Below are 25,330 nucleotides of genomic sequence, written 5' to 3' on the forward strand. Positions count from 1 at the left end.
GCTTGCACATGCTCTACGATTGTTTTCTCACTGAGCTGAATCTCCAGCCCTTAAGAGTTTGGTTAATAAAGGTCTTTTGAGTAAAGGCATATCACTGTATTATCAGTAATTCAGTTTAAGAGACTAAGGTCTTATGATCTTCTAGGAGCCAGGGAGAAGATGGTCAGTATAGGAATAAGTAACATTAACTTCCCAGGAAGAGTGGAATTAAGTATAACATGAAGCACAATCATAGCTGAACTTAAACATTTCCTTTTGGATCTATTAGGATTCTGTTAGGGAAGATCAACCTGTAATGTGGTGAGCTTGAGTAGAAAAGGCACTGGGCTTGGTAGGAGTCTGAAATTTTCTTTTCTACTTTATTTCCTATGTCAATGTGAAAAAGGCTGTCATTGAACTCACAGAGATCTATCTGACTCCCAAGTGGTGGAATTAAAGATGTACACCACCTCAGCCCATATGAATTTCCATAATTTTCAAAGTATATCTGCAGCTCTTATTTTAAATTATATGTAGTTCAAGAGACACTTTATTGTTTTTCCCTCATATTCCTCTATCCCCCAGGTACAGACAAAAGTAAAGCCTTAGGTATTTTTCATTTATCTTTCTTTTTATGGCTAGTTTGTGTACAATTCCCTTTTATAATCATGAAGTAAAATTTATAAACATTTTATTATACCTATAGAATAAAAGTTCCAAACTATATGATATTCTATAAGGATGAATAGCTTTAAAAATATTTAGATAAATCCTTCTTAAATACATATTTGGGAAAACTAAGATTTTTTTCATCTTGTTTTTTTCAATTTTGAATTTTATTTCCTCTTTCCCTACTTAAGTGATTCTTTCCTGTTATCTTCAGTTATTTCTAGGTAAGCACTTGGAGTTACATTTTTTATTTTGGTTGTTTTAGCTAGAAGGAGACATTGTATTACACTTGTAACAAACATTTAGTTTTCCTCTGGATGTTTTGAGTAGAAGGTGACATTGTACTATATATACTTGTAGTAAGTGTTTGGTTTAGTCATTGGTGTTTTGAACAGGAATGGGCATTGATACTTCTATATTTTCTATTTTCTAATGGGTTTTTAAAAGTTTCTTTTTTTGGTAGATATTTTTCTAACACTTTTTTAATCTTTTAATTCTGACAGGGTCATAATGTTCATATTTCTCAGAAACAGCTCGACTAGTCTTTGAGGTCTAGGTACAAAGAAAATTAATTCCCGATGGAACTAAGAACAGCAAGGCAGAAAGAATTCCAGATGGTTGGTTACTAGAAGTAAATGTTGATTGTGAGCTATGAGGTACTTGCTGTGGGCTGATTAATTTTAAGAATTTTAAGAATTATCCTATATTGTGCCTGTGAACTGTCTGCCATATAGCATATAGTTTGCCATCTATAGCCGGTAGATAGAAAAATTCAATTATGGGATGGGGGTGATATTAGGGAGTAATCAAGTTTTACAGCTAGCTGGAAGAAAAGGGCAAGTTCTTATTTGCATTAGAGGAAAGAAAAATCTACTTGAGTGTACAGAGTGATACTTGTGCAAATAACCAGAACTAAGAGTTCCTTAGCATTTCAGTAGCAAATATGTGTATTTTAGCGTTTTTTTCAAAACCCTAATGAAAGAGTATTATGGCATGTGTTTTAGTGATAGGGAGGTGTCACTTACCCTTCTGTAACATAATATCTGTTTGTCACTGAAAGAGCTCAAGAATTGTATCAAGTCTTAAACTCTTGAAATAATACCACTGGAAAACTTGACAGGCCTGGCAGTAGTAGGTGAGCTTTAGGTAACCAGATACACAAGCTTGCCAACTCAAGTTTGTACAACTCAAGGGTTTCACCGGGCTACATTTTTAGAGTTGATGGATTTAACTGGAAATATTAGCAGATAGCAAGGATGAACCATCCCGCACTGAGTACTGGTGAAACAAGTGGTGAAACAAACTTTCAACATGGGATTATTTCACTTTTCAAAACAAAGGGAAAAGGTTATTGGATTACTAAAAATTATTAATGCAAACATGAAAAATTCAACATGGAACTTAACAGGGAAACTTAAAGTACTTTAAAGTAAAATATTGAATTTCTCCTTTCTCCCTTCTGTGAGAATAAACCCTTTCAGTTTGTTGTATAGGCTTTCAAAGCTTGTTCTGTAGACATATCATTTATATACTGGTATTTTGTATTTGGTAGCTTTAACTATGTTACAATTCATACTATTATATATTCTTTTGAATACAGTGATATTTTCATTTATATAAAGTTAGGGCAACTCTAGAATACATTTGCTGTTATCGCTGAAAAGGAATTATGTTGATGATGAGTGCATTCTTAAACTGAAATTGGCCTTCTGAGAGGACCTTTAGTGTTCCCAAGGAGAAAGGCTTCATTTAGTGGAAAAGAAAAATATAGTACTCTGATTTTTATTCTTAGTTGTATTTTTGAGCAGTAAATTTGAATGTTCATTCACACATCTAACAACTTAGCTATGTGAGTAACTTCTGGGGTATCTGCTAGGTTTTAGCAAAAGCTTTCTAGAAAATTTCCTGTCCTTTTCAAGAGAAACAGTGATAGTTTGTTTATACAAATAGTTTTGGTCATAAATGGTCAGAACTAACAATTCCTTGATATTTGTATTTTAATAGCAAATGTGTATATTTTAGCATATCTGGGACCCTAGGTAAGTAATAAAACTTGACGCTTTAGAGGTAAAGAGTCTGTGTGTGTGGTGAAACACAAAAGCCCCAAACAAGTGCAAATAAGTAATTATGAAAGAAAAATGGACTTGGATAGTTGAGTGAGTCCCAAGGAATTGAAGAGGCACATTTTAGTACATTTAGAATATTAGTGAACAAAAATATTTAGATGTCAGGTAGGGTTTTATAACTAAATCAAAACCTGAGGACTGTTTACTCTAAATGCTAAACCTTTAGAATAAAAAGGTTTTTCTTATTAATATTAAATAGAATTTCACTTTGTTAATTAGATAAACCTTTAGAGTAAAACGTTTTTTTTTAATAGTAAGTAGAATTTTACTTAGGTAAAAGTATATCTGAGGTTTACAGTGTTAGAAATTGAGGAGTTGTATTTTTGAATTGCAGAAATGGAGAACTCTTGGAAACTTACTCGAAATCCTTTGGACAAGAATATTTTATACCTTTGGTTCTTGATCTGCTTGGTCAGTTTTGATGCCTTCATGGATGATCTTAGGCATATTTTTGCAAAGTTAGTGATTAAAATACTTACGTCATGACTGCACTGAGAACAGAAATCTAAGACAAAAGCTTTTAAAGCTAAGGCAGAATCTATAAAATATCATGAAAATAATCCCAATGTAAATAGATTCAATACATTTTGTTTTTAATTTTGATGGTACTGTAGATTTAATTTGAGGCTTATACATGCTAGGCAAGCACTCCTACCTATCTGGCCTATATCCATCCATTCTCCCTCTTAATTGTTTTTAAATTTTAAAAGCTATTTGAAGTATGTGAGTGCTTGCTTGGGCTTGGGGATATAGAAGTCAGAGGCAACTTTATGGATGTCTCACTCCTTCCCCTTATTGTGGGTTTTAGGTATTGAACTCAGGCTTTCCTGGCAAGTGCTCCTACCCACTGAGCCATATCTGGCTGGCTTAAAAAAAAAACATTATTTTATATGTATGAAAGTTTTGCCTGCATATATGTATATGCATGTGTGCAGTGCCTGAAGAGAGCAAAAGAAGGTATTGGATCTGGAACTAACAAATGTGAGCTACCATTCCAACCTGGGCTCTCTGGAAGAGGAGCCATTGCTTGTAACTGCTGAGCCATTGTTTCAGCCCTGTTGGTTTTTGAGACAGGATCCCATTCTTAGCCCAGGCTGGTTCCAAATTTAGCTCGTAACCCACATTAATGCCTTAGTGTTCTAAGTGCTGGAATCACATGTATGAGCTATCATGCCCACTCCCAGTCCCTATTTTGCTTCTTTTTTTGAGAAAAGGTCTTGCTTAGTTACTCAGGCAGGCCTTGAGTTTGCTGTCTTTGGCTTTCAAGTAGTTGAGATTCCAGGCCTGTGCCATCAGGACTGAACAATAAAGTAAATGCTATTACAAAGATTGTCATTCTCCTTGTGGGAAAGAGCTTACTTGTCTTACTCTGACTTTGAAGTCTAAGAATACCACATGAGAGTACAGACACATGCTATTAAGCTATTATTTTTATCCCTTCTTAATAGGAAGAATATCTTCCAAGTGTAGTTTTGGCAAGTACCCAGGAGATAGACCAGTACCTACCGGCCAGAAGAGCAGCTTGAGATTTATCAAGAGACCCTGTCTCAAAAGTTTGAGAGAACTATTGGGATTAACATCCAGTGTTCACTTCAGGACTGTGTATACATGCACAAACACACACCCATGAAGATATCACACACAAAAGATAATTAATAAAGATCGTAGCAGTGATAGAACTTCATGCATATTTTTTACCATATATACACATATACTGGTTATATATGTATACATAAATATATGTTTGTCCAGTATTAGAGTACCAGAGAGTATGTTCACTGCTTTAGTTTTCTGTACCTTATCTGCATACCTCCCTTCTGCTTCCCTCTCAATAACCTCTGATCTTTTTATTGTTCCCCTAATTTTGCCTGTTCACAGTATCATATAATTGAAATCATTATGTGTAATAGCCCTTTTAGACTTGTTTCTTCCAGTTAACAGTGCACATTTAAGGTTTATCCATATCTTTTCATGACTTGGTAACATTTCTATTCTTCGTTGAATAATACTTAATTTTCTATAAGTGTGTTTAATTTAAGAAGGTATTACTGGTTGATTTTAGATTTGAATAGAAAATTTTATAAGAAGGATCTGTTTAATTTTTTAACAGTGGAACGAATATATGATAAATTTGTATTTAAGGAGGATGAAATTGCTTTTTCAAGCATGACTTGCCATGTTACCGAATGAACTGTAATTATAAATTGTTGAGAATTTGTAAGGAATATAGTTTGTGAAGAAATACACTACAAATAATGTAGTCTACTGAATATTTCTTGGAATCTTGTTTAATTTCACTATCTAAAAATTGTTACACTATTACAACTTAAGTTGGTAAAATTTGATATTTTGAAATACTTGCTAATGTGGTCTTATACATAAAGGAGACAGTTTCCCTTCATTTTATAATGCTATATTTTTAAGTATGATTGTTCTTAGAGGGGTACATGTGTGGAGGTACAGGACAGCTTTTGGAGTTGATGCTTTCTTTTCACCATGGAGGATTGAACTCAGGTTGCCAGGCTTCAGTAGTAAGCACCTATACCTGCTGTGCCATTTCACTGACTCATCGTAACTTACTTTTAAAAAATCATTCAGAGTAAACCAGGCTAGTAATTCCACCTGAGGCAGGAGGATAGCAACTTCAAGGAAAGCTTATTTAATTAGTTACAAAGTAAAAATTGGTGAAGTCCTTGTGTGTAGCCTCAGTCTTTAAAATTGAGAGTCCATGGGAGTCTAGGAGGGAAAATGAAACTCTTCATTCTGTATCATTAAAGTGGAAAGTCTCCTGGTCACATGTCTGTGTCACATCATTTTCTTTTTAGTGGTTTGGTTTTTATTTAGGATGGAGGGGGGATGTATGTATGTATGTATGTATGTATGTATGTTCCCTGACTGGGGTGCACATATCATATATATGCAGGCACATGTGTTTGTGGATGCATGTTGAAGTCAGAGAACAACTGAGGAATCATCCTCAGTCAGCAGCCACTTTCTATTTAAAGGCAGAGTCATCTATTATTTTGTGATTTGCCAAGTAGAATAGACAGGCTAGCAAGCCCCAGAGATTGGTGCTTTGTGTGTGAGGAAAAACAGTGAGGAATCCAAGGATTCACTCTGTTTTTGTTTTGCCTTTTTCCTTTATTTTTAAACATGGATACTGGATATTGAACTTGGGTGCTCATGATTTCATAGCATTCAATCACTTTATGTTAACAACTTAATTGTCTCACCAACTTCCTTTACTTTTGATATAGTTTGTCTAGCCTAGGCTGGCCTTGAACTTGAAATTGTCCTGCCTCTATCTCTTGAAAGCTGCAATTCCAGATGTGCACCGCCATGTCCACCATATCCTGTATTTTTCAAAATCAGATTTAGTCTTTGCAGAAATGTGGATGAAGCCAAAAGGGAAAAGACATAAAAAATATTAACTTATTAGTGCAATCTAGTAGAATTTACTGTATCTCTAGATATTTTTCCCTAGAAATTAAAGAATTTGTTTAGCCTTGGGGTTTAGGTGAGATTCTATACTTTTCCCCCTTATAAGTTGACAAGATTTACCAGGAATGATAGGCCATGTCTTTAATACTCAGGAAGCAGAGGCAGTAGGATCTCTGTGACTTGAAGGCCAGCCTGGTCTATATAGTGAGATCCTGTCTTTAAAGAAAGAAAAAAAAAAAGCATTTCCAGAGAGGAAATTTTTTCTAGGAAGATAAGGATTTTTTTTTTATAAAAGTTAATAATCTCGTCATGTATTCTACTCAAGTAAAGTTTAGTATTGTTTCCAGTGTGGATAATATGCCTTTATCTAAAGTCATGACATCAGATACATGAAAAGAAGAAGAAAAAATGTTATTAAAAGTGCTGCCTAGAAAGGTAATTACTAGTTTGATGTATTTTATCCTAGTGAAAAGTACCTTGTATCTAGTGGTCAATATTTGTTTTGGAAAGAATGGTTATGTAAAAAGATCCATTTTCTATTCCTTTTGTATCCTTCCTAAATGTCACCTCTGGCCACGGCTTCAACTGCCACTAGAGCTGACATTCCCCTGGTCCCCTAGTGCATGTTCTCAGCTCCTCTTGCACCTTCGGTCCTTACTACTTGTGGACAGCTCAGCAGGATAACTTGTCTTTCCACACAAACCTCAGCTTCCCTTTCTTTACTCCATTTATGGCGTTCTACTTGGTAGTCATCAAGTTAATTTCGCTTTGTCTTATTTCTCATGTTTACCTTCTTGACACTACTATAGCCACTCTTAGTTGAGACTCATTTTTTTCCATTTAGATAATTGAAGGAGATTCAAGATTTTTCTGACATTGTTCTTCATTTCTGACATACTTTGTGTTGCCACCATTTACATCAGAATCTGTTCATAGCAAAGAAGGCTACTCCTCATAGTCTACAGGATGATACTCATTTCTACTTTTCTGAGAATTATCAGCAACTAACAGATATCTGGGCCATAATAGCACTTGGCAAATGATGACTCTTTCCACCTTTGTTTAGAACTAGACATTCCTGCCTTTTGTGAAAACAGTGCTCTTCTCAATATAATCTTTCCTTTTCTGACCACTGACAAGGAAGACTCCACTCAGAATTTATTACATTTTAAAGTTTAAAATCTTATTTCTATTGTATACACAGTAATGACCATTATCATTTGAATTGTATTTTGATGAGTAGTATGTATATAAAAAACTATGGTTTTTTAAGACTGTTTTTAAATTCTTTCTCAATTTCTAAAATGTGTACAATGTATCTCAATCATATATACCTTTAACTCCCCTCTTCTACTCTCCTGCATTGCCCATGTTTTCCTCCCATCTCTTTGTTCCTCCCTCCCTTTAAACAATCCTCTGAGTCTAGTTAGTATTGTCTGCTGGAATGTTGAATGATTGTTGGCTTGATTTTTGTGCATGTAACCAACCATAACTGCAGGGAGATCCTGAGTGCAGTGGCTATATGATGTTCAGAAGACAGCATTTTTCACCATTCCTCCCTGTCATCCAACTCAGTCTTTCCATTGCCTCTTCTGTAATGTTCTCTGAGAATTTGGGGGTCATGATAAAGTTGTCCCATTTAGGACTGAGCGAGTTGTGAATCTCAGCATTAATTGCTGCCGTCCACTGCAGAGAGAGACTTCTCTGGCCAGTTTAGAGAGTGGCACTGACATGTGGGTATAAACATAAATATTTAAAAGGCAGGTTGGCAATATGTCCGTTTAGTAAAACAATAGTTGTAGGTCCCTTTGCCCAGGGCCTATGATATTCCCAGCCATGAGACAGACTTTGACCAGGTTTATAGTATCAGGCATGAATTCCCTCTTGTGGAACAGGTTTCAGATTGAATCAGCAATCAGTTGATTCATGCCACTCTTCAACCAGTTGGGTGTATCTTGCCTGGAATGTTGGTATTGTAGCATGCAAGGTTCACCATTGATGGCTTTTCTCTCCCAGCTGCCTACATAACACCTTCTGGCACTATGAATGCTAGTCAGCAGGAAGCAAATTTTCAGGTGAGTTCTAGCTAAATTTTGCTATGTCCTGTAACCAAAGTATGCTGTGTCTTTAGCAATAGAATTTTACCCTACTAGTTATGGTAGACAGCCAAGAACAGTATAATAATAGCCTGGGTTGTTTTGGAGGCTTCTGGGTCCCCTCTGGTCACTATCTTGTAGGGCAGTCTCTCACACCTGCCCTGAGATTCTACATTTGATACCCGTGTCTGCTCATGCAAGGTATTTGTGTCTAAATTCCTTTAAAAGTACGTACTAAAATTGTATACTACATACAATATATAATTATATATTTAATGAGCTTGCAAAGTACAACACCTTCTAGCACTATGAAAGCTAGTCAGTAGGGATGAAGCTTCCAGGTGCATACAGCTTGATTTCTTCAAGTTCTCTGACTCAAGGATTGTCAGCAGTAGGGTCTTACTATCAGACTCTTAGGTAACCAAGGGCACTGCATAGTCTGTGATAAGAAATACTTTAAAATGGTTATTAGCCATTTTTGTTTCTTTTGAGAACTCTGTTCAGTACCATGACCCAGTTTTTTTTTTTTATGTTAGATTTTGTATATTTTATATACTAATCTTCTGTTTGGTAAATGGCTGGCAAAGATTTATCTCTCCTTCTGTAGGTTCTCTCTTCACTTGATTGGCAGTTGCCTATGTGGTACAAAACATTTTAATTTCATTGTATCCTAGTTGCTGATTATTGGCCTTGCTTCCTGAGCAATTTAAGTCCTGTTCCTAGGGTCCTTACCTGTGCCTGTATCTTGAAGTACACTATCTCTTTTTTCCTCTAGCAGTGTTGGAGTTTCTGGTCTTAATGTTGAGGTCCTTGATCTCTTTGGAGTTTACTTTGTGTGAGAGAGTTAAGGATTTAATTTCATTCATCTACATGTACATACACAGTTTTCCTAGTGTTTTTGCCAAAAATCAGGTGGCTATAGCTGTGTGGCCTTATATCTAGGTTCATTATTCCACTGATCCATGTGTTTATGCTAGTACATGGTATATCCCTGTAGTAAAACTGGAAATCAGTCATAGTGATATCCTAACAGCATTGTTCTTTTTTTTTTTTTTTAAAGATTTATTCATTTATTATATATAAGTACACTGTAGCTGTCTTCAGATACACCAGAAGAGGGCATCGGATCTCTTTACCGTAGATGGTTGTGAGCCACCATGTGGTTGCTGGGAATTGAACTCAGGACCTCTGGAAGAGTAGTTGGGTGCTCTTAACCGCTGAGCCATCTCTGCCCGAGCATTGTTCTTTTTAAGGATTGTTTTGCCTATCTGGATCTCCTGAATTTTCTTATGAATTTTAAGATTGAGGGTTTTTTTTTTCCCGTTTTGGTAAAAATTGCCACTGGATATTGATTAGGATTACATTAAATAGTGTAGATTAAATGTGTAGATTGCTTTTAGTAAAATAGCCATTTTCATGAGATTAATCTTTTAATCTGTGAGCATGAGAGATCATTATCTTTTAGTATCTTCCTCAGTTTTTCTTCAATATTTTCAAGTTCTTCTTATGAGAGTTTTTTATATTTTTGGTTCAATTTATTTCACAGTTGTCACTGTTGTTTTGAAGACTGTTGTGAATGGGATTGTTTTCCCGATTTCTTTTTCAGTTTGTCATTGGCATGTAAGAAGGCTACTGATTTTTGTATATTAGTTTTATGTCCTGCTATATTGTGTAAAGTGTTAATTACTACCTTTAAGAGTTTCCAATCTTTAGAATCTCATATGTATAGTATCACACCATCTGCAAATAGAGATACTCTGATTTTTTTTCCTTTTATGTCTATATCCCTATTGCTTGATTTTCTTGTTTCACTACTCTAGCTTAGACTTCCAAGTACTATATTGAGTAAGAGTGGAAAAAGCAGACATTCATGCTTTGTTCCTGCTTTTAGTGGAAATACTTTGACTTTTTCCCATTTAATGAAACTTTGTCTATATTCTTGTCCTGTAGAGCCTTTATTATATTGAGATATGTTCCTTCTAGTCTGAGTTTTTTTCAGGACTCATTTTTTCCTTCCAAGACAGGGTCTCACTATGTAGCTCTGGTTGTCTTGGAACTCATGTAGACCAGACTGGCCTCAGATTCACAGAGATCCATCTGCCTCCTCAGTGTAGGGATTGAAGAGCGGGCCACCATACCTCTCCTTTTCATGGCTTTAAACAGGTGCTAGTTTTTGTGATGTCTTTTCCCTGAATCTGTGAAGATGCTGTATCTCAGACTTTAAGTTAACTGTTAACTATGCACAGCACTTGGGAAATAGTTCCATAAGCAAATTGGATTGAAGGTATATTTCCAGCTTATAGATTAATAGGTTGAAAAGACAAGACAAACCTCTCTCTCTCTCTCTCTCTCTCTCTCTCTCTCTCTCTCTCTCTCTCTCTCTCTAGAAAGAGTTTCACTCTGTAGCCTTGGTTCCTGAATCCTAGCATTCAGGAGTCTGAAGGAGGAAGATCAGGAGTTCAAGGCCAGTGTTGCTATGTAAATTTGAGGACCATCTGAGGTGCCTTAGATCCTGTATCAAAACCAAACATAAAATCGAAACTACAAAGCAAAAGTCATGACTTTGGATTGTTTTTGTTACTTTTCGTCTTGGAACATACATTCACCTGCTGAAAGAATGGTTTTACAATTAACTGTGTGGCTTTCTTTTACTTTCCTTCTGTCTGAACAACTTGGGTGTGTAGCAGTTTCAGAGTATCTTAAACAGTAGTTGTCAAAGTATGGTCCCTGGATCTGATAGATATACCAGCATCAGAATCTGGACACGCTCTCAGCAGTCTGTTTTAGTAAGCGTTCCAAATAATTTTGATGCATGGAAATGTCCAAGAATCACTGCTCTCAAGTTTTATCATCTAAGGAACATTTTACATTTGATAAATAATAACAAAACTCTCTTTAGAAATAATTCAGTAGCTGGAAAGATAACTAATACCACTAACATTCTGAAATGTGAATAATAAATTTCCCACTGTGCAATGGCTTTGACTGGTGAATGTTTAAAAAAGAAAAAAAACAGCAAGCACAGTGGAGGTGGAGCATGCCTTTAATCTTAGCACTCTGGAGGCAGAGGCAGGTGGATATCTCTTAAAATCAAGTTCTGGACAGCTAGGACTTTACACAGAGAAACCCTGTCTCAAAAAAACCAGACAAACAAAAACCCCAGAAAACAAAACAAAACAAAATCCCAGCAAACAAAAACAATAATAACAAAAACACAGAGAAGGGCATTTGCTACCCCTTTGAACTAAAATATTTTCCAGACTCTTTTTCGATGATCAGCTTGAACAACTTGTCTTAGGCTCATGGATGTGTCGTGATGGAAGAAGAATGAGATGAATCGTGGTGTTGGTTGAGTTTTTTTTTTATTTCTGAGTTCTGTAACTCACCTTGGCCTCATAGCAGTTATCCCACCTCAGTCATCAGAATCTTTAACATTTAATCCCTATTGTAAGTAGTTGTCAGAGACAGTGAGCTTGTTATCAGAAGCAACACTGTAAACAGTTATGCTTCACAGAAAAAGTAATGGAAATTAGCTTTTGTTTTTAATTACTCATGGTTTCTGAAAATGGTTTATTTAACTTGTAAAAATTATCTGGTGATATTTGTTAAAGTATGATAAAAAAGATTTGTTCAGACAGGAAGTATAGGGACCACACTTCAGTGGCACTTTAAACAGAGTTTAGGTTCCACATTGAATACAACACAGGCAAGTAGGTAAATTACCACTTTAAATTAAGGTAAGGTGAAATTAAGGTGAGGGTCAGTGAATGATCCTGGTTAAACCAACCTAACTGGTTATGTTTTTTCTCTCTTTTTTCCTTTCTTTTTCTTCTTCCCTTTTCTTTCTTTCTTTCTTTCCTCCCCCTCCTGTCTCTGTCTGTCTCTCTGTCTGTCTCTCTCTCTCTCTCTCTCTCTCTCTCTCTCTCACACTCTCTCGATAGGGTTTCACTCTGTAGCTGGGCTCTCCTGGAACTAGCTCTGTAGACCTGGAACTCAAAGAGATCTTCCTGCTTCTGCCTCCCAGGGCTGGGGTTAAAGGCATGCCACCCCTACCACCTTGTAACAGAATTCTCATGGAAGACAGGCCAGAGAGACCAGACCTTACTTGAGGCCTGGTAGAGGATACCTGATCATACACTGAGAGTTGACAGGTACTGAAGATAGATGGATTTTGTTGTTGTTGTTGTTGTTGTTGTTGTTGTTAAACTGACTTAGCAGAATTCTTTGCTAAAAGTGAATTTTACAGGGATGTACATAGATCCTAGAAGAGTCAGAAGCATTCTTGGCTTACAAACAGATCACAAAACAAGTTTTGTTGGACCCAAGTGTACCAGAAGCTTTAATTTGTGTAATTAAAAAGTGAATCGGTTTTCTGCCACGTGTATCACACCTGTATACCACACCTGTAATCCTACCACTTAGCAAGTCTGAGGAAGTAGGATGGTGAGGTCACAGCCATCCCGGGCTACATTATACAAAATTAAACCTTCCAAGAAAGTGGGTTGCTTAAAGTTTCCAAGGAAAACTAGCTTGACAACTAATGTGGCTGCTGCATTTTCTCACCTGGGCATATTTCTAGTTTTAAAAGGCCAAGATCAAAGTCAGGTAAGACCCAATTTATATTTGGTCTTCCTTTGTTCTGATTTTGTTTGCTCTCTGGGTTAAAGAAGAAATGTTTCGGGGTTGGGGATTTAGCTCAGTGGTAGAGCACTTGCCTAGGAAGCGCAAGGTCCCCAGCTCCGAAAAAAAGAACCAAAAAAAAAAAAAAAAAAAAAAAAAGAAGAAATGTTTCTTAGTAACCTAGACTAAATGTCTTTGCTGGTTTTGATACCTTAGTAAGGAGAGCATTCAGTCTTTTAAGAGTCCACACCAAGGCTATTGGATATTGAGGTAGCCCTTGGAACTGGAGTTGTAAGAAAAATGTAAGAACTCATTCTAGCCTTCTGATTCTTTTCTTTGTTATTAAAACTTTCCAGTTCAGCTAGGTGTAAAGCATAACTTTAATCCCTGTACTTGGGAGGCAGAGCAGGTGGATTTTTGTGAATTCAAGGCCAGCCTGGTCTACATAGGGAGCTCCAGTACAGCCAGAGTTACATAGAGTCCCTGTCTCAGGAAAGAAACCCCCCAAAACAAAAACAAACAAACAAACAAAAAAATGAAACCAAAGCTAATTCAGTCTATTCCTTAGATTTGGTGTAAAGTTCTATATTTTAAGACATGTATGTTAGTGTTTTTGCCTTTATGGTTGTCTGTGCATTACGTATGTGCCTTGTGTCCTTGATCAAAAGAAGGCATTGAATTGCTTGGAACTGGAGTTATAGATGATTGTAAGTGTCCACATGGGAAAATTGAAACTGAGTCTTTTGGAAGATCAGTCTACTCTTTTTTTTTTTTCCTTTTTGTTTTTTTCGGAGCTGGGGACCAAACCCAGGGCCTTGCGCTTGCTAGGCAAGCGCTCTACCACTGAGCTAAATCCCCAACCCCCAGTTTATACTCTTAACCAATGAGCTATCTCTCCAGCCCTCAAGAACATTTTTTTAAAAAGCTAGAATTGATTATAAATTGTTTTTATTTTTACTTACAATCTTACTTTATTTAAAGTTGGTTAGTTTCTTTTTGAAACATTGTCATTCTTTGTGCTGGTGGCTTTCAATGTTCTTATGGAAAATGGAAAAATGAAATAAGCCACTGGGATGGTCCAGCAAGCCTAACAACCCAAGTTTGATCCTTAGTACTCTACCACTGAAGGAGAAAACTTACTACTGGAAGTTGGTCTCTGACTTCCACACGTGTTATGATGTTCACACTCTCAAACATTAATAAAGGTTAAAAACATTCAGAGCTGGGCATGTTGGTGCATTCCTTTATCCCAGAACTCAGTAGACAGGTGGGCCTCTTGATTGAGTTTGAGTCCAGCCTGGTAGATATAGCAAGCCAGGGATACATAGTGAGGATCCTCCACAACATAATCAGATAGATGATCTAAGTAAGTCCCTTCCCCAACCCCCCCCCCCCCACTCCATCCTGCAACGAGTGAGTCTCTTGAGTCAAGACTGCATTCTTCCAGCTTTTAAAGTATCTCCACAGAACACCTAGGGGTGATTTGGGCTATAAGTTATAAAGTAGAGCTCTTGCATAATATGCATTTTATAATACTGCATTTGTAGCTTCGTAGGTTACAGGTATTCTATATACGTGGTTCATGTGAACTTCACATTACAATCATGGATAAGATAGGAATTATTGTTCCCATTTTTCAGATGAGAAATTTGTGATTGAAGAAATGGAAGACTCTCATAGAGAGACCCTTAGGTATCTATTTATCTAACAGTACAGTAGCACAGTGTAGGGTCAGGGTGTCAAACCTTGGATCTGTAACACTACAGAAATTTGGTACTTGTATTTTTTCTGGGATGAGAGAATCCTGTGGTCTTTTAGTCGTACTTAGGACTTTTTCTTTGCCAGTGACTTTTGTTTTTTTGCATCAAGAGTCTTCTCATGTATCCTAGTTGGTCTGGAATTCATGTAGACCAGGCTGCCCTCAGACTTACAGATCTGCTTGTCTTCTCATGATGAATAAAAGGCCTGTATCAGGCCTGGTTGATCAACCTTAAGCCCATACAGCTCAGAAGATTATGCTTGCCTAGTCAGTAGGAATTGACAGCAAAACTGAAATCAGAATGCTTGTTGAAGATACTTCTCTCCAGTCTTTTTTTTTTTTTTTTTTTTTTGTCTCTCCTGGAGTTATTTAACATGTGGATTGTCCTTTACAGTTTTATAGAACTGTTCCACACATGTTATATGATCTTCATAGCATCATTTCTATTTGAAGAAACTGTTGTAAGTGCAGAGAATTTAAGTTGTGGAGATCTCAAAGTTTTTGTGAATTTACAGTTTAGCCTAACCAATATCTAGTGTTTTCTTGAATCACTATTGTTAAGCTAACTAGTAATTAATAGACCTTATTCTGAGTTAGTGAGATGGTTTACCTCAGTAGGTAAAGGTACTTGCTTCCAGGTTGATAGGACCTACATCATAGAAGGACAGAACTGACTAATGTAACTTGTCCTCTGACCTTTACATGGGACAAGGCCACCAGCACATATGGAGAAGTGTTCACACATGCATGCACACACTTATACTGAGGTGGATGGATGGATGAATGGGTGAAGAGAGGGCTGTTTTTTTAAAAATAATTCTGTTTTTTTCTTTGTAAGAATACTGCCTTTTTGTTTATTGGTTGCTTTCTGTGTTTTTGAGGCAGGTTTTATTTGTTGTCTGGGCTGGTCTAGAATGTTGTACTACTCTATTATTGGACTTCCCCCATTGTTCATAATCTTTCTTACTTCAGTGGCTCACAACTCTTCAGCAACTGCCAATTAATTGTGTCAACATAGGTATATCTGTTGTTACCATACGTTACCACAGTGGTCCTTATTTTATTAGAAAAGTTACAGTTGACTTTTTGTTATTTTTTAAACAAGAATAAGTTAAATTTATTTGTGTGTGAAGTTCTGTTTCTCAGGCTGCTGTAAAGCAATGCCATAGGTTGCTTTATGTGGTCTGTTTAATATTTATTTCTTTGGAGAAATACGATACTAGGCAACATTATTGAGTGCTTAGTATGTGCCATGTGCTGTTTTAAGCTGTGTTGTTTTATGTAATCCTCACAATAACCCTCCAAGGAAATTGCTATTATTAGCTCCTTTTCACAGATTAAGCCGATGAAGCTCAGAGATGTTAGGCCACTTCCCTAAGGTCATACAGTTAGTAACAGAACCTCACGTATACCCAGGCAATCGGATTTTATTGTTTATTAAATTTAATTTCTAAGCTATGCAGACTTTTTTTTTCATTTTTACTTTTTTACATCAAGTAGATTTCAATATTTTTCCAAAGCAGAAAAGCGAGTTAATTTAGGCTAACAAATCCTTATACCATTTTGGATGGTATAATTTCAGAATCAAGGGTGGAATTTGATTTATAATGATCTTAATACCCACACTTTTGACATGTTTGTTTTATTGAAAGGGTCAGGCTTATCTTTGGAGAATGCTTTGTGATTGCCACCAATCTCCACCTAGTGTTAGTGATCAGGATAGTCCAGTAGTTCAGCACCAGCACCACACCAGCATCTTCTGTTGCAGAGTGAGGCTGTCCTATTTCTACTGCTACTACTGTATCCTTAAGCCGGCTTACTCTTGGTTGGTATACATGGAATGACTGCCTGTGGACTTTTGAGTTTGGTGTTAAGCAATAGTAATACATGGTCTGCTTAATTAACAGAAGCAAGCTGTGTAGGCTCAAGTCTGTGACATTTTTACAGCAGTAAAATGTCTCTTAAAATACTCTTTCCCTGTAACCACCTTGAGCAATAGGTCTTGTGCTTAATCTTATTTTTGAAGTAGTTGGTTTGAATTTGTGCATATGTATGAGAGAAAGAGAACAGACAATTTCTTACTACATCTTTGCTATCATCTCTTTATTTTGAAATATGAAAGAGAGAACAACGTGAGCCAGCCACAGAAATCAGTTGTAGAGGGGCTTGAAGGGAACAGCTTTCCTTCCCTTCCCTTCCCTTCCCTTTCCTCTTCCCCTTTCCCTTCCCCTTCCCCTTCCTCTTTCCATTTCCCTTTCTCTTTCCCTTTCCTCCCTCCCACCTTCCTTCCCTTCCTCCCTCCCTCCCCCCCTCCTCCTTTAAAGAAAGTGGCAAGTTTAGACAATTTTTGGAGGTTTGACCTTGGCAGTAGTCAGCTGAGGGACTGAGGTTAATGTTACCTGTACTGTGGGAGTTTGTTGGTCAAAATTCTTTTCCTTAGGGCATATGTGGAAATAGTTTACAACTTGCTCTTCTGTGTTCCCTTTCTCTTTGCACTCTTCATATCTACACATCCAGTTTCTCCTGCCAGAGAGCTCCCCTCTTTTTCCCTGCTGCTAGCCCCAGCTGTCATCTCTGCTTCCCATCCCCCAACCTCAGCTATGAAATTTTTTATTACACTTTTCTGGGTTTTGTTGCTTCCATTGTCATCACCCCCCCCCCCCAAAACAAAACAAAACAAAACAAAAAACCCAAACAAAACCAGCTTGTATCATTGTGCCATCAAATAAGTGCTTCTGGTGCTCTCTTAACTTCAGGCAGTTGTGTGCGTTCATGTTGAGGGCACAGTTTGTTTGAAAGCCCTTGGTGAGAAAGGCAGGGCAGTGAGTCAGGTTTTGAGCTCCTTCTTCTGAATTGGAGCTAATTTTGGATAGATAATGAGGCCGGATGATTGCTAATAACCTTCCTTGCTAATTGTGATTTATTTCACACTGCTGTATAGAGAAGTTCTTTCCCAGTTTGGAGGGGAAATAGATCTATTTAACATGCTTTAAAAATGAATGTTCAGCTATCAAGGATCTCATAATTTCTGTAGAGACAGTACAGTTTGTGAGAAAGAGCCCCAAATAAGAATTGAAGACACCTTAGTCCCAGGTATATTCAGTCTTAGCCACTTAAGTTATCTTGGTTAAATCGTTTTAGTGGAGGATGCCTACCTAGGCTAGTGTTTTGTGCTACCAATTAATTTACTAGTTTAAAATAAAAAGTATATCTTTATTTTTAAATGTCTATGGTAATTTGTTTTTACTTTTGTAGCCTTGTAAGACACATTGATTGCAGCTGTGGGGAGTGTTAAGAGACGATTCTTTGGCTTTGGGTACTTTTTAGTTCTAGGCTAGACTTTCATGATAATGGGCAAAATATCCTCCCATAACTCTCCAGTGCTAGGGATTCAAAAACCAAGCAAGGGCAAGCACTCTTTTTTTTTTTTTTTTTCCATCTTTATTAACTTGAGTATTTCTTATTTACATTTCGATTGTTATTCCCCTTCCGGGCTTCCAGGCCAACATCCCCCTAATCCCTCCCTGTCCCCATCCCCTTCTCTATGGGTGTTCCCCTCCCCACCCTCCCCCCATTATTGCCCTCCCCCCAACAATCTCATTCACTGGGGGTTCAGTCTTGGCAGGACCAAGGACTTTAAGGACAAGCACTCTTAACACTTAGCTTTATCCCTAGCTTTCAACACTTAACAGTTTTTGTACTATAGGGTTTGTAACGCTACCTTTCTTATAAAGCAATATTGGGAATAATGTATATAAAGTGCCTGCAATATATAACACATATTTAGAAAATGGTGCCTTAGAGAAGGGAGGAGGAGTTCAAGAGCTTCCATTCCTAACTTAGGAGTTATTTATTGAGAGTTAATGGCTACTGGAGGAGAGAGAACTTTGTTTGTTTGTTTGTTTGTTTTAAGGATGTGGCTCCTAGTTAGCTGGATCACACTCCAGTGGATGGCCCCACATTCATAGAAAACTTAAAGTGGCCTCGGCGGGTTGTTAAAAGAGAGGTAGAGCTGGGTCTAGGAGATTTAGGAGGTATAGTGAGATTCAGGTAAATGTGATTAAAATGCATCGTATGAAATTTTCAGAGAATTAATAAGATACTAACACACAGTGCCTAATGTCTTGATATCCCTTGTTTGTTTTAAGATAGTTTTAGTGGGCTGGAGATGGCTCAGTGATTAAGAGCACTAAATGATAAAAAGTGTATTTTTAATTTACTTTTAAGTGACTGTAGTAACTTTTCTAGCCTTGTAAGACACGTTGATTGCAGTTGTGGGCAGTGTTAAGAGACCACTGTTAAGAGGTACTGGCTATTTTTCCAGAGGTCCTGAGTTCAATTCCCTGCACCTATATAGTGGCTCTTGACTACTATCTATAAAGGAATCTGATGTCCTCTTCTGGCATGCAGGTGTACATGCAGCAGAACACTCATATACATACAAGGCATAAATAGTTTTTTAAAAAAAGATAGTTTCAGTCCTTTTTTTAAAGATTTATTTTATGTGTATAGATGGTTTTGCCTGCATGTTAGCACAATGTGAATGTGCAGTTTTTTGTTTTTTAATATTTATTAACTTGGGTATTTCTTATTTACATTTCGATTGTTATTCCCTTTCCCGGTTTCCTGGCCAACATCCCCCTAACCCCTCTTCTTCCCTTTTCTATGGGCGTTCCCCTCCCCATCCTCCCCCATTACTGCCCTCCCCCCAACAATCATGTTCACTGGGGGTTCAGTCTTAGCAGGACCCAGGGCTTCCCCTTCCACTGGTGCTCTTACTAGGATATTCATTGCTACCTATGGGGTCAGAGTCCAGGGTCAGTCCATGTATAGTCTTTAGGTAGTGGCTTAGTCCCTGGAAGCTCTGAAATGTGCAGTTCTTAAAGAGGCCAGAAGAGGGACTCTGACTCTCTGGATTCTCTGGAACCACACCCATTTGGTTCCGAGAACCAAACTTAGATCCTCTACAAGAATGAGTGCTCAGGTCCACCGAGCCATCTTTTTAGCCCCTTCAGTTTCATGTTTTAAAAAGTTTACATTTGATTCTTATAATTTATCAATTCGAATAGTAATTTCGACTTGGTCTCGATTTTGTTTGTTTTGCTTTCATTTCTGAGATGTGTTTTTCTGTGTAGCCCTGGCTATCCCAGAACTAGCTTTGTGGACCAGGCTGGCCTCAAAACTCACAGAGAACCACCTGCATCTGAGCGCTGAGATCAAAGGTGTGCGCTACCATGCCTGACCTAAACCTTTTGGCCTATTAGATAAGCATTTTTTTTCCTCCAGGCTGAGTAATTTGTTTTGTTTTAGGCAGTAGGAATTATGTTTAGATCCTTTTCTCCAAATCTTTGAGTTGTGTAATACTTGGATTTGGGGTTGCACTGGAATTTCATGGGTTCTGTTGGTTTGGAACATCCTTTTTATATTGACATAGTCAACAGATTGGTAAGCTTTAGTCTAATAACTGCTATTCAGAAGAAAGTAGAACATGACACAAGTCTACTAATAGGTTTCTAGGACACTGTCAAGTACATAAATACAGCACCTGAGGGATAGAAGAGCTTCACCTTTATGGACAGTGTCAGAGGGAAATGTAATTTACTGATCAGGAATGTGATTAAAATAATCTTCATAGTGTTTTCAAGAATTTACTGATAACTAGTTTTCCCTGGCAATTAGACTGATAGTTAAAACCAGCTTCCTTAACCTCTCCTCTTTGTAGGTGTTAACTTTCTGGCAGTTGGTAGCAGTTTATGAGCACAACTGAGACACAGCCCTTTAGATCAGCATTTTACCCAGCAGCAAACTCAATTCTATACAGGACCTTGGTAGTTCTTTTCTGTATTTATTAAACAACTTTTGTGTCCGAGATTGACATTTGTTTGGCTGGTTGCACTTGTATTAGTTTCTTACAAGGTACTAGATCTTGTAAGAAAGAACTTATACAAAGTCTCAGATCCAAAGGGGAAGTTTCAAATGACATATTCAAAGTACATTTAGACTAAGCCTGTTGATTACTGTATTTCTGTATTATTCACTCTGAAGCTAGTTGAAAGGCCAGTATGAATTTAGAGTCTTGACCTGTACTTGAATATGATAGGCAGTACCTCCTTAGTATTTTTAGATCTACAGAGTGGGATACATCTCCAAAGGCAGATCCTGCTTTGGTTATAAACAGGAACATTTCTATGTAGCAACCTCCATTCCAGTTAGCTAATTACATCCTTGGCTTCTAGACAATAGAAAAACTAGCATTTTGTTCACCTGCTCTCTGGAGTGTTCTTAAATCTAATATTGGCAGATTCTGACCCGGTAATCTGTTCACTGTAAGCACTTATTATACTTTAGGGCATTGCCTAATGGTAGGAATTTGGGGGAAAAAAACCCTGGGGAATGAATGAGTGGATACTTGCCTGTGGTATCTTTCCCACTATAGGCTTTACTCCAGCTTTTTTTTTTTTTTTTTTTTTTTTTTTTGGTTCTTTTTTTCGGAGCTGGGGACCGAACCCAGGGCCTTGCGCTTCCTAGGTAAGCGCTCTACCACTGAGCTAAATCCCCAGCCCCTACTCCAGCTTTTAAAATAAGTCTAGACAATATTTTTTTTAAACTCTTTCTGCTATTACTAACCTAACTTGTCTTATAGAAAGCAAGTTAAGGGCAGGTAGTAGAAGTAGGCATCAGCTTTAGTTCTGAGCAGTGCCTAAGTGCAAGTTGAAGCATAACCTTCACCCCGCAGTTTAGTTCATCAGTATACATTTCTCATCCTCTTTGAATTGACTGCAAGTAGACAGGCAGTTGCCCTTTTTAGGAAGACTCTTTCAAGAGCCACAATTATTTCAAAAACTGGCTTTTCAGGAGATTTTACTAGTAGAATTTATAGCATCATGAAGAGTATTGTCCCTATCTTTTCACTAGCATTTGATTGGGTTGCTGTTACTGTTGGTTCAGCTCCTGAACTGAGTATAATAGTTCTCACTTTGATGTGAAGTACAGATTGTGCCTTTTTTCTGGTCCTGAGGATCTGTATTCAGATAGAATTCATATAGATGCATAGACAGCTGGGCTGTTTGTTTACTATGGGCCTAGGGAAGATTAGGAGATGGAAAAGTCTAAACTAAGGATAGTATCCTACATGTGAGAAATTTGCCGCCCTTCAGCTGAAATTGGGCCTCTGAATAATAAGGTACTAGATTAGTTAATGCACTTCTTGTTGAGGTTTAGGAAGGGTACTGCATCTCTAATGAAATGTTTCCCATTCAAAAATGATCCTGACTTGGCATAAAAACCCATTACCACTTCCTGTTATCTTCCATCATTTGCCTGAGTTTGGAAAGGTAATGGTTTTGTGCTCTGTGGAAGGATGTTCTTCCCACGACTTAAGGCTTTCTCATTCCTTCCAGCTGGGCCCATTGCTAAAATGCTTTCCAGTGGGCTTGCTTCTGCCTGGCCAGCATCTGGGCTGCCCCAGCTTGTAATTGGCCTGCCTTTGCTTCATAAGCTTCCCAGGGTGGTTCTTCTTCTAAAAGCTTGTATGAATTGCTATTACTGTCTCTTTATAGTTTAAAAATGAATCCTTTTTTGTTCTCTGCAACTCATTTGCTTTTTTCTTTTCTTTTCTTTCCTTTAAATTATTAACACCTGTTGATTCTTTTTTTTTTTTTTCTGATTGGCCTGTCACTGCATTCCTGCTCCCCCTCCCTCTAGCTGGGTTTGTCAAGTCGCCCATGTCAGAAACTAAGCTCACAGGGGACGCCTTTGAGCTGTACTGTGATGTGGTCGGGAGTCCCACGCCAGAGATCCAGTGGTGGTACGCAGAAGTCAACCGGGCAGAGTCTTTCAGACAGCTGTGGGACGGTGCTCGGAAGCGCCGTGTCACCGTAAACACCGCCTACGGGTCAAACGGCGTGAGTGTGCTGAGAATAACCCGGCTCACCTTGGAGGACTCTGGGACTTACGAGTGCAGGGCAAGCAACGACCCCAAACGGAATGACTTGAGGCAAAACCCTTCCATAACATGGATTCGAGCCCAGGCCACCATAAGCGTCCTTCAGAGTGAGTCCAGCACCCTACAGTAGTAGTACTGTAGTCTTTAGAGGTGGCCCAATGATCCTTCCCTTCTGCTTCCTTTCCCTCTACCCTAATATAATTGCTTACCCCACCCCTTGTCTTTGTTTTTTCAAATTCATGACCCTTTTGGTTGTAATGTCTGAAAACATTTGTGGCTACATTATTTATTTATTTATTTATTTATTTTTGCTGTCCTTTCTATTTCCCTTATCTCCCAACCCTTCTCTGTGTCTTTCTTCTCAGGAACAAAGAACTTGAGGAAATCCATGACTGTGTCCAAAGTCAGCTTCGCTGGGAAGAGGTGGGGAGGGAGAACTGGGGAAACAAAAATTTTTTTAATAGCACAAATGCCAGGCAGTGGAATAAGGGTAGTTGAAACTGTTTTTTTCCCTCCTCTTTAATTTTGTAGTAGGTTTCCTGCTATCCTTTTGCTGAGTGCTTCTCTGGTGCCTTTCTATTTTTATTTTTCTCCCCACTCTAACTACTTTTTATTTCCCCTGTTTATCTGTTGGAAGCTCGCTCTGAATAGCTAGCTGCCTTCACCTCTATGGTTTTAAATTTGTGTCTGCCCAGCCTTTTCCCTCGCTGTGACTTGGTGTCATCCTGTTCTGTTGATAGGAATGTTGCCATGGTGCACTGTGGTAATATGTGTTTTGTTGGGTGGCATGTAAGCTTGGGTATTTCCACAGCTCCAGCTCTTTTTCTTTTCTAAAGCAGTGGCATGTGCTTCTCTGACAGCAGCACTCCAATGCAACAGCACAGTTCTTACTGAGCCTGTTTTGTTTAAAGCAGCTGCCTGAGATTCTCTCCCTTAGTCCTGCTATCAGGAGCTAGGTGCTCTGAAGCTGAAAATTATATTGTTTTTAAAACTCTCATCCTGCTGTCTTGAAAGTCAGAATTGTATCTGGTTCCTATCCACAGACAGCTTGACTTTAATGTTTTCACAAAATTCCTAATCCTGGTGGATGATAAACTCAAAAATAGTTTGGAAATCATTCACACTGTCTCTTGTCTTAAAAAAAAAAAAAGTTAAATCTCAATCCAAGTTCTCTACAGTCCTGTGTCTGTTGTACAAGTTAGGTTTGGGTGACCAGTTTTCTTTCTGAAACCTGTATGGTAGGAAGCAGAGCCCATCACAAAATCTGGGCTCTCACTAGGAAGGGTTCTAGTCCTGCATTTGACTTGGTTCTGACTGAGGGGCATTCTCAATTCAATAGAGGGGCCTCTTATACTGTTGCATGATTTTGGGTGGCTCAGTGAGAGACCTGACTGATTTAGAGAGAATGAAGTTAAGTAGTAAAATACTGTTTTTGTGAGCAATTTGGTGATAACATAGTACTATGACAGAGACCCTAAATCGATAGACTTGGAAAACTGAATGTATATACTTGAATGTATATTTAGAGAAAAAAAGTCAAATTAGTATCTGCTTTGTATTCACTTGGAAAACTGGAGGAGGGGATGTGAAAGGGAGACAGGAGGGGCTGTTGCAGTTGGTACTGCTGAATCAGAGACCCTGCTTCTGTGAAGAGGAAAAGAAAACCTGTCTGTGAAAATGGGGAACATTAACCCAGCAATTTTTCTTTCTTTTAACAATTTTTTCCCCTTGCACGCCTCCTTCTCCTGCCCCCTTGCTCCTTTCCTTAAACAAAAATCAGAATTATCCAAATGGCCACAAAGGTCTCTAGAAGTTCATAGTTATAGACTGGGCATTAGGTAGTTTCACTCCCAAGAATATTAACTTGTAGCTAAAAAGACTGTATGTAGGGAGTAGAAGATTAGAGCTTTGGAGTTAAGTATGCATCAGTTCCTAAGAGCACATAGTACTTACCCGTTTACTTAGAAACCTGTTTCTTAATTTATGGGTATCTGCATATACTTGAGCCATAACCTGGCTAGTCAGTCTCTTCCTGGATATCCATATCAGTTGGTTAACTTTAATGCCCTGAATTTAACTTTAATTAAATTGTTTTGTGATCTTAGGCTCCTTAGAAACATTGCCTCTAGAGGGAGGTTGAATTCTTCTAAGAATGACATACCAGTACTTTCCCCAAAGCTCTTTGAATAATGTAAACCAAAAGAGAAATGGGTCCAGTTTTGAGGCTGGCTTTGCCATAATATGTTCTTTACATAAACATGGTGGTTAGGGTTAGGGGCCTACCTATTGCTTCTAAATAGAAGTCAGTGATAAGTAAAAATACTTGAATTTCTAAATGTTCATCTCTCTTGGACTTTGACTGGGTAGCACTGAGCCACAGAAATAAATGTCTCACCTTCATCCTGGTGTCAAACACAAATGTAGTACTGCAGCCAGAGGAGCTCAGCATAGTGCTAGTTTCACATACAGTAATGACAGGAATCAGGTTACCCCATACTACAGACCTCCTATGGCACAGAATCGACTTGCTCCCAGCTGACTCTTTCCTGGATCCTTAACATTTAAGGGAAAAAGTACTTTCTTTTGCTTTCTAAGATTTCGTAGCAGAAAGTCTACCAGATTGCTCTCATCACCTTCTTAATCTCCCTGAGCTGCAATGATCATTGCATCGTTACAGGTAAGAGTAGCATTTTCT

The 25,330-nt window shown here is 37.9% G+C and overlaps 1 protein-coding gene across 4 annotated transcripts in view; it reads left to right on the forward strand.

Moving 5' to 3' along the window:
• Positions 1-25,330, forward strand: part of Nptn (neuroplastin) — a 66,311-nt gene that overhangs the window by 12,692 nt on the left and 28,289 nt on the right. For 2 of the 4 annotated variants that reach the window (NM_001413347.1, NM_019380.3), the window contains exon 2: positions 22,395-22,742. The exons of the other annotated variants lie outside the window; for them this stretch is intronic. In NM_001413347.1, coding sequence (NP_001400276.1) covers positions 22,395-22,742 — 348 coding nt within the window. The remainder of the gene's footprint in view (positions 1-22,394; positions 22,743-25,330) is intronic. 4 annotated transcript variants of the gene reach the window in all.

Source organism: Rattus norvegicus, chromosome 8 (genome assembly GCF_021556685.1).
Source record: "Rattus norvegicus strain SHRSP/BbbUtx chromosome 8, alternate assembly SHRSP_T2T, whole genome shotgun sequence".
Lineage (NCBI taxonomy): Eukaryota > Metazoa > Chordata > Mammalia > Rodentia > Muridae > Rattus > Rattus norvegicus.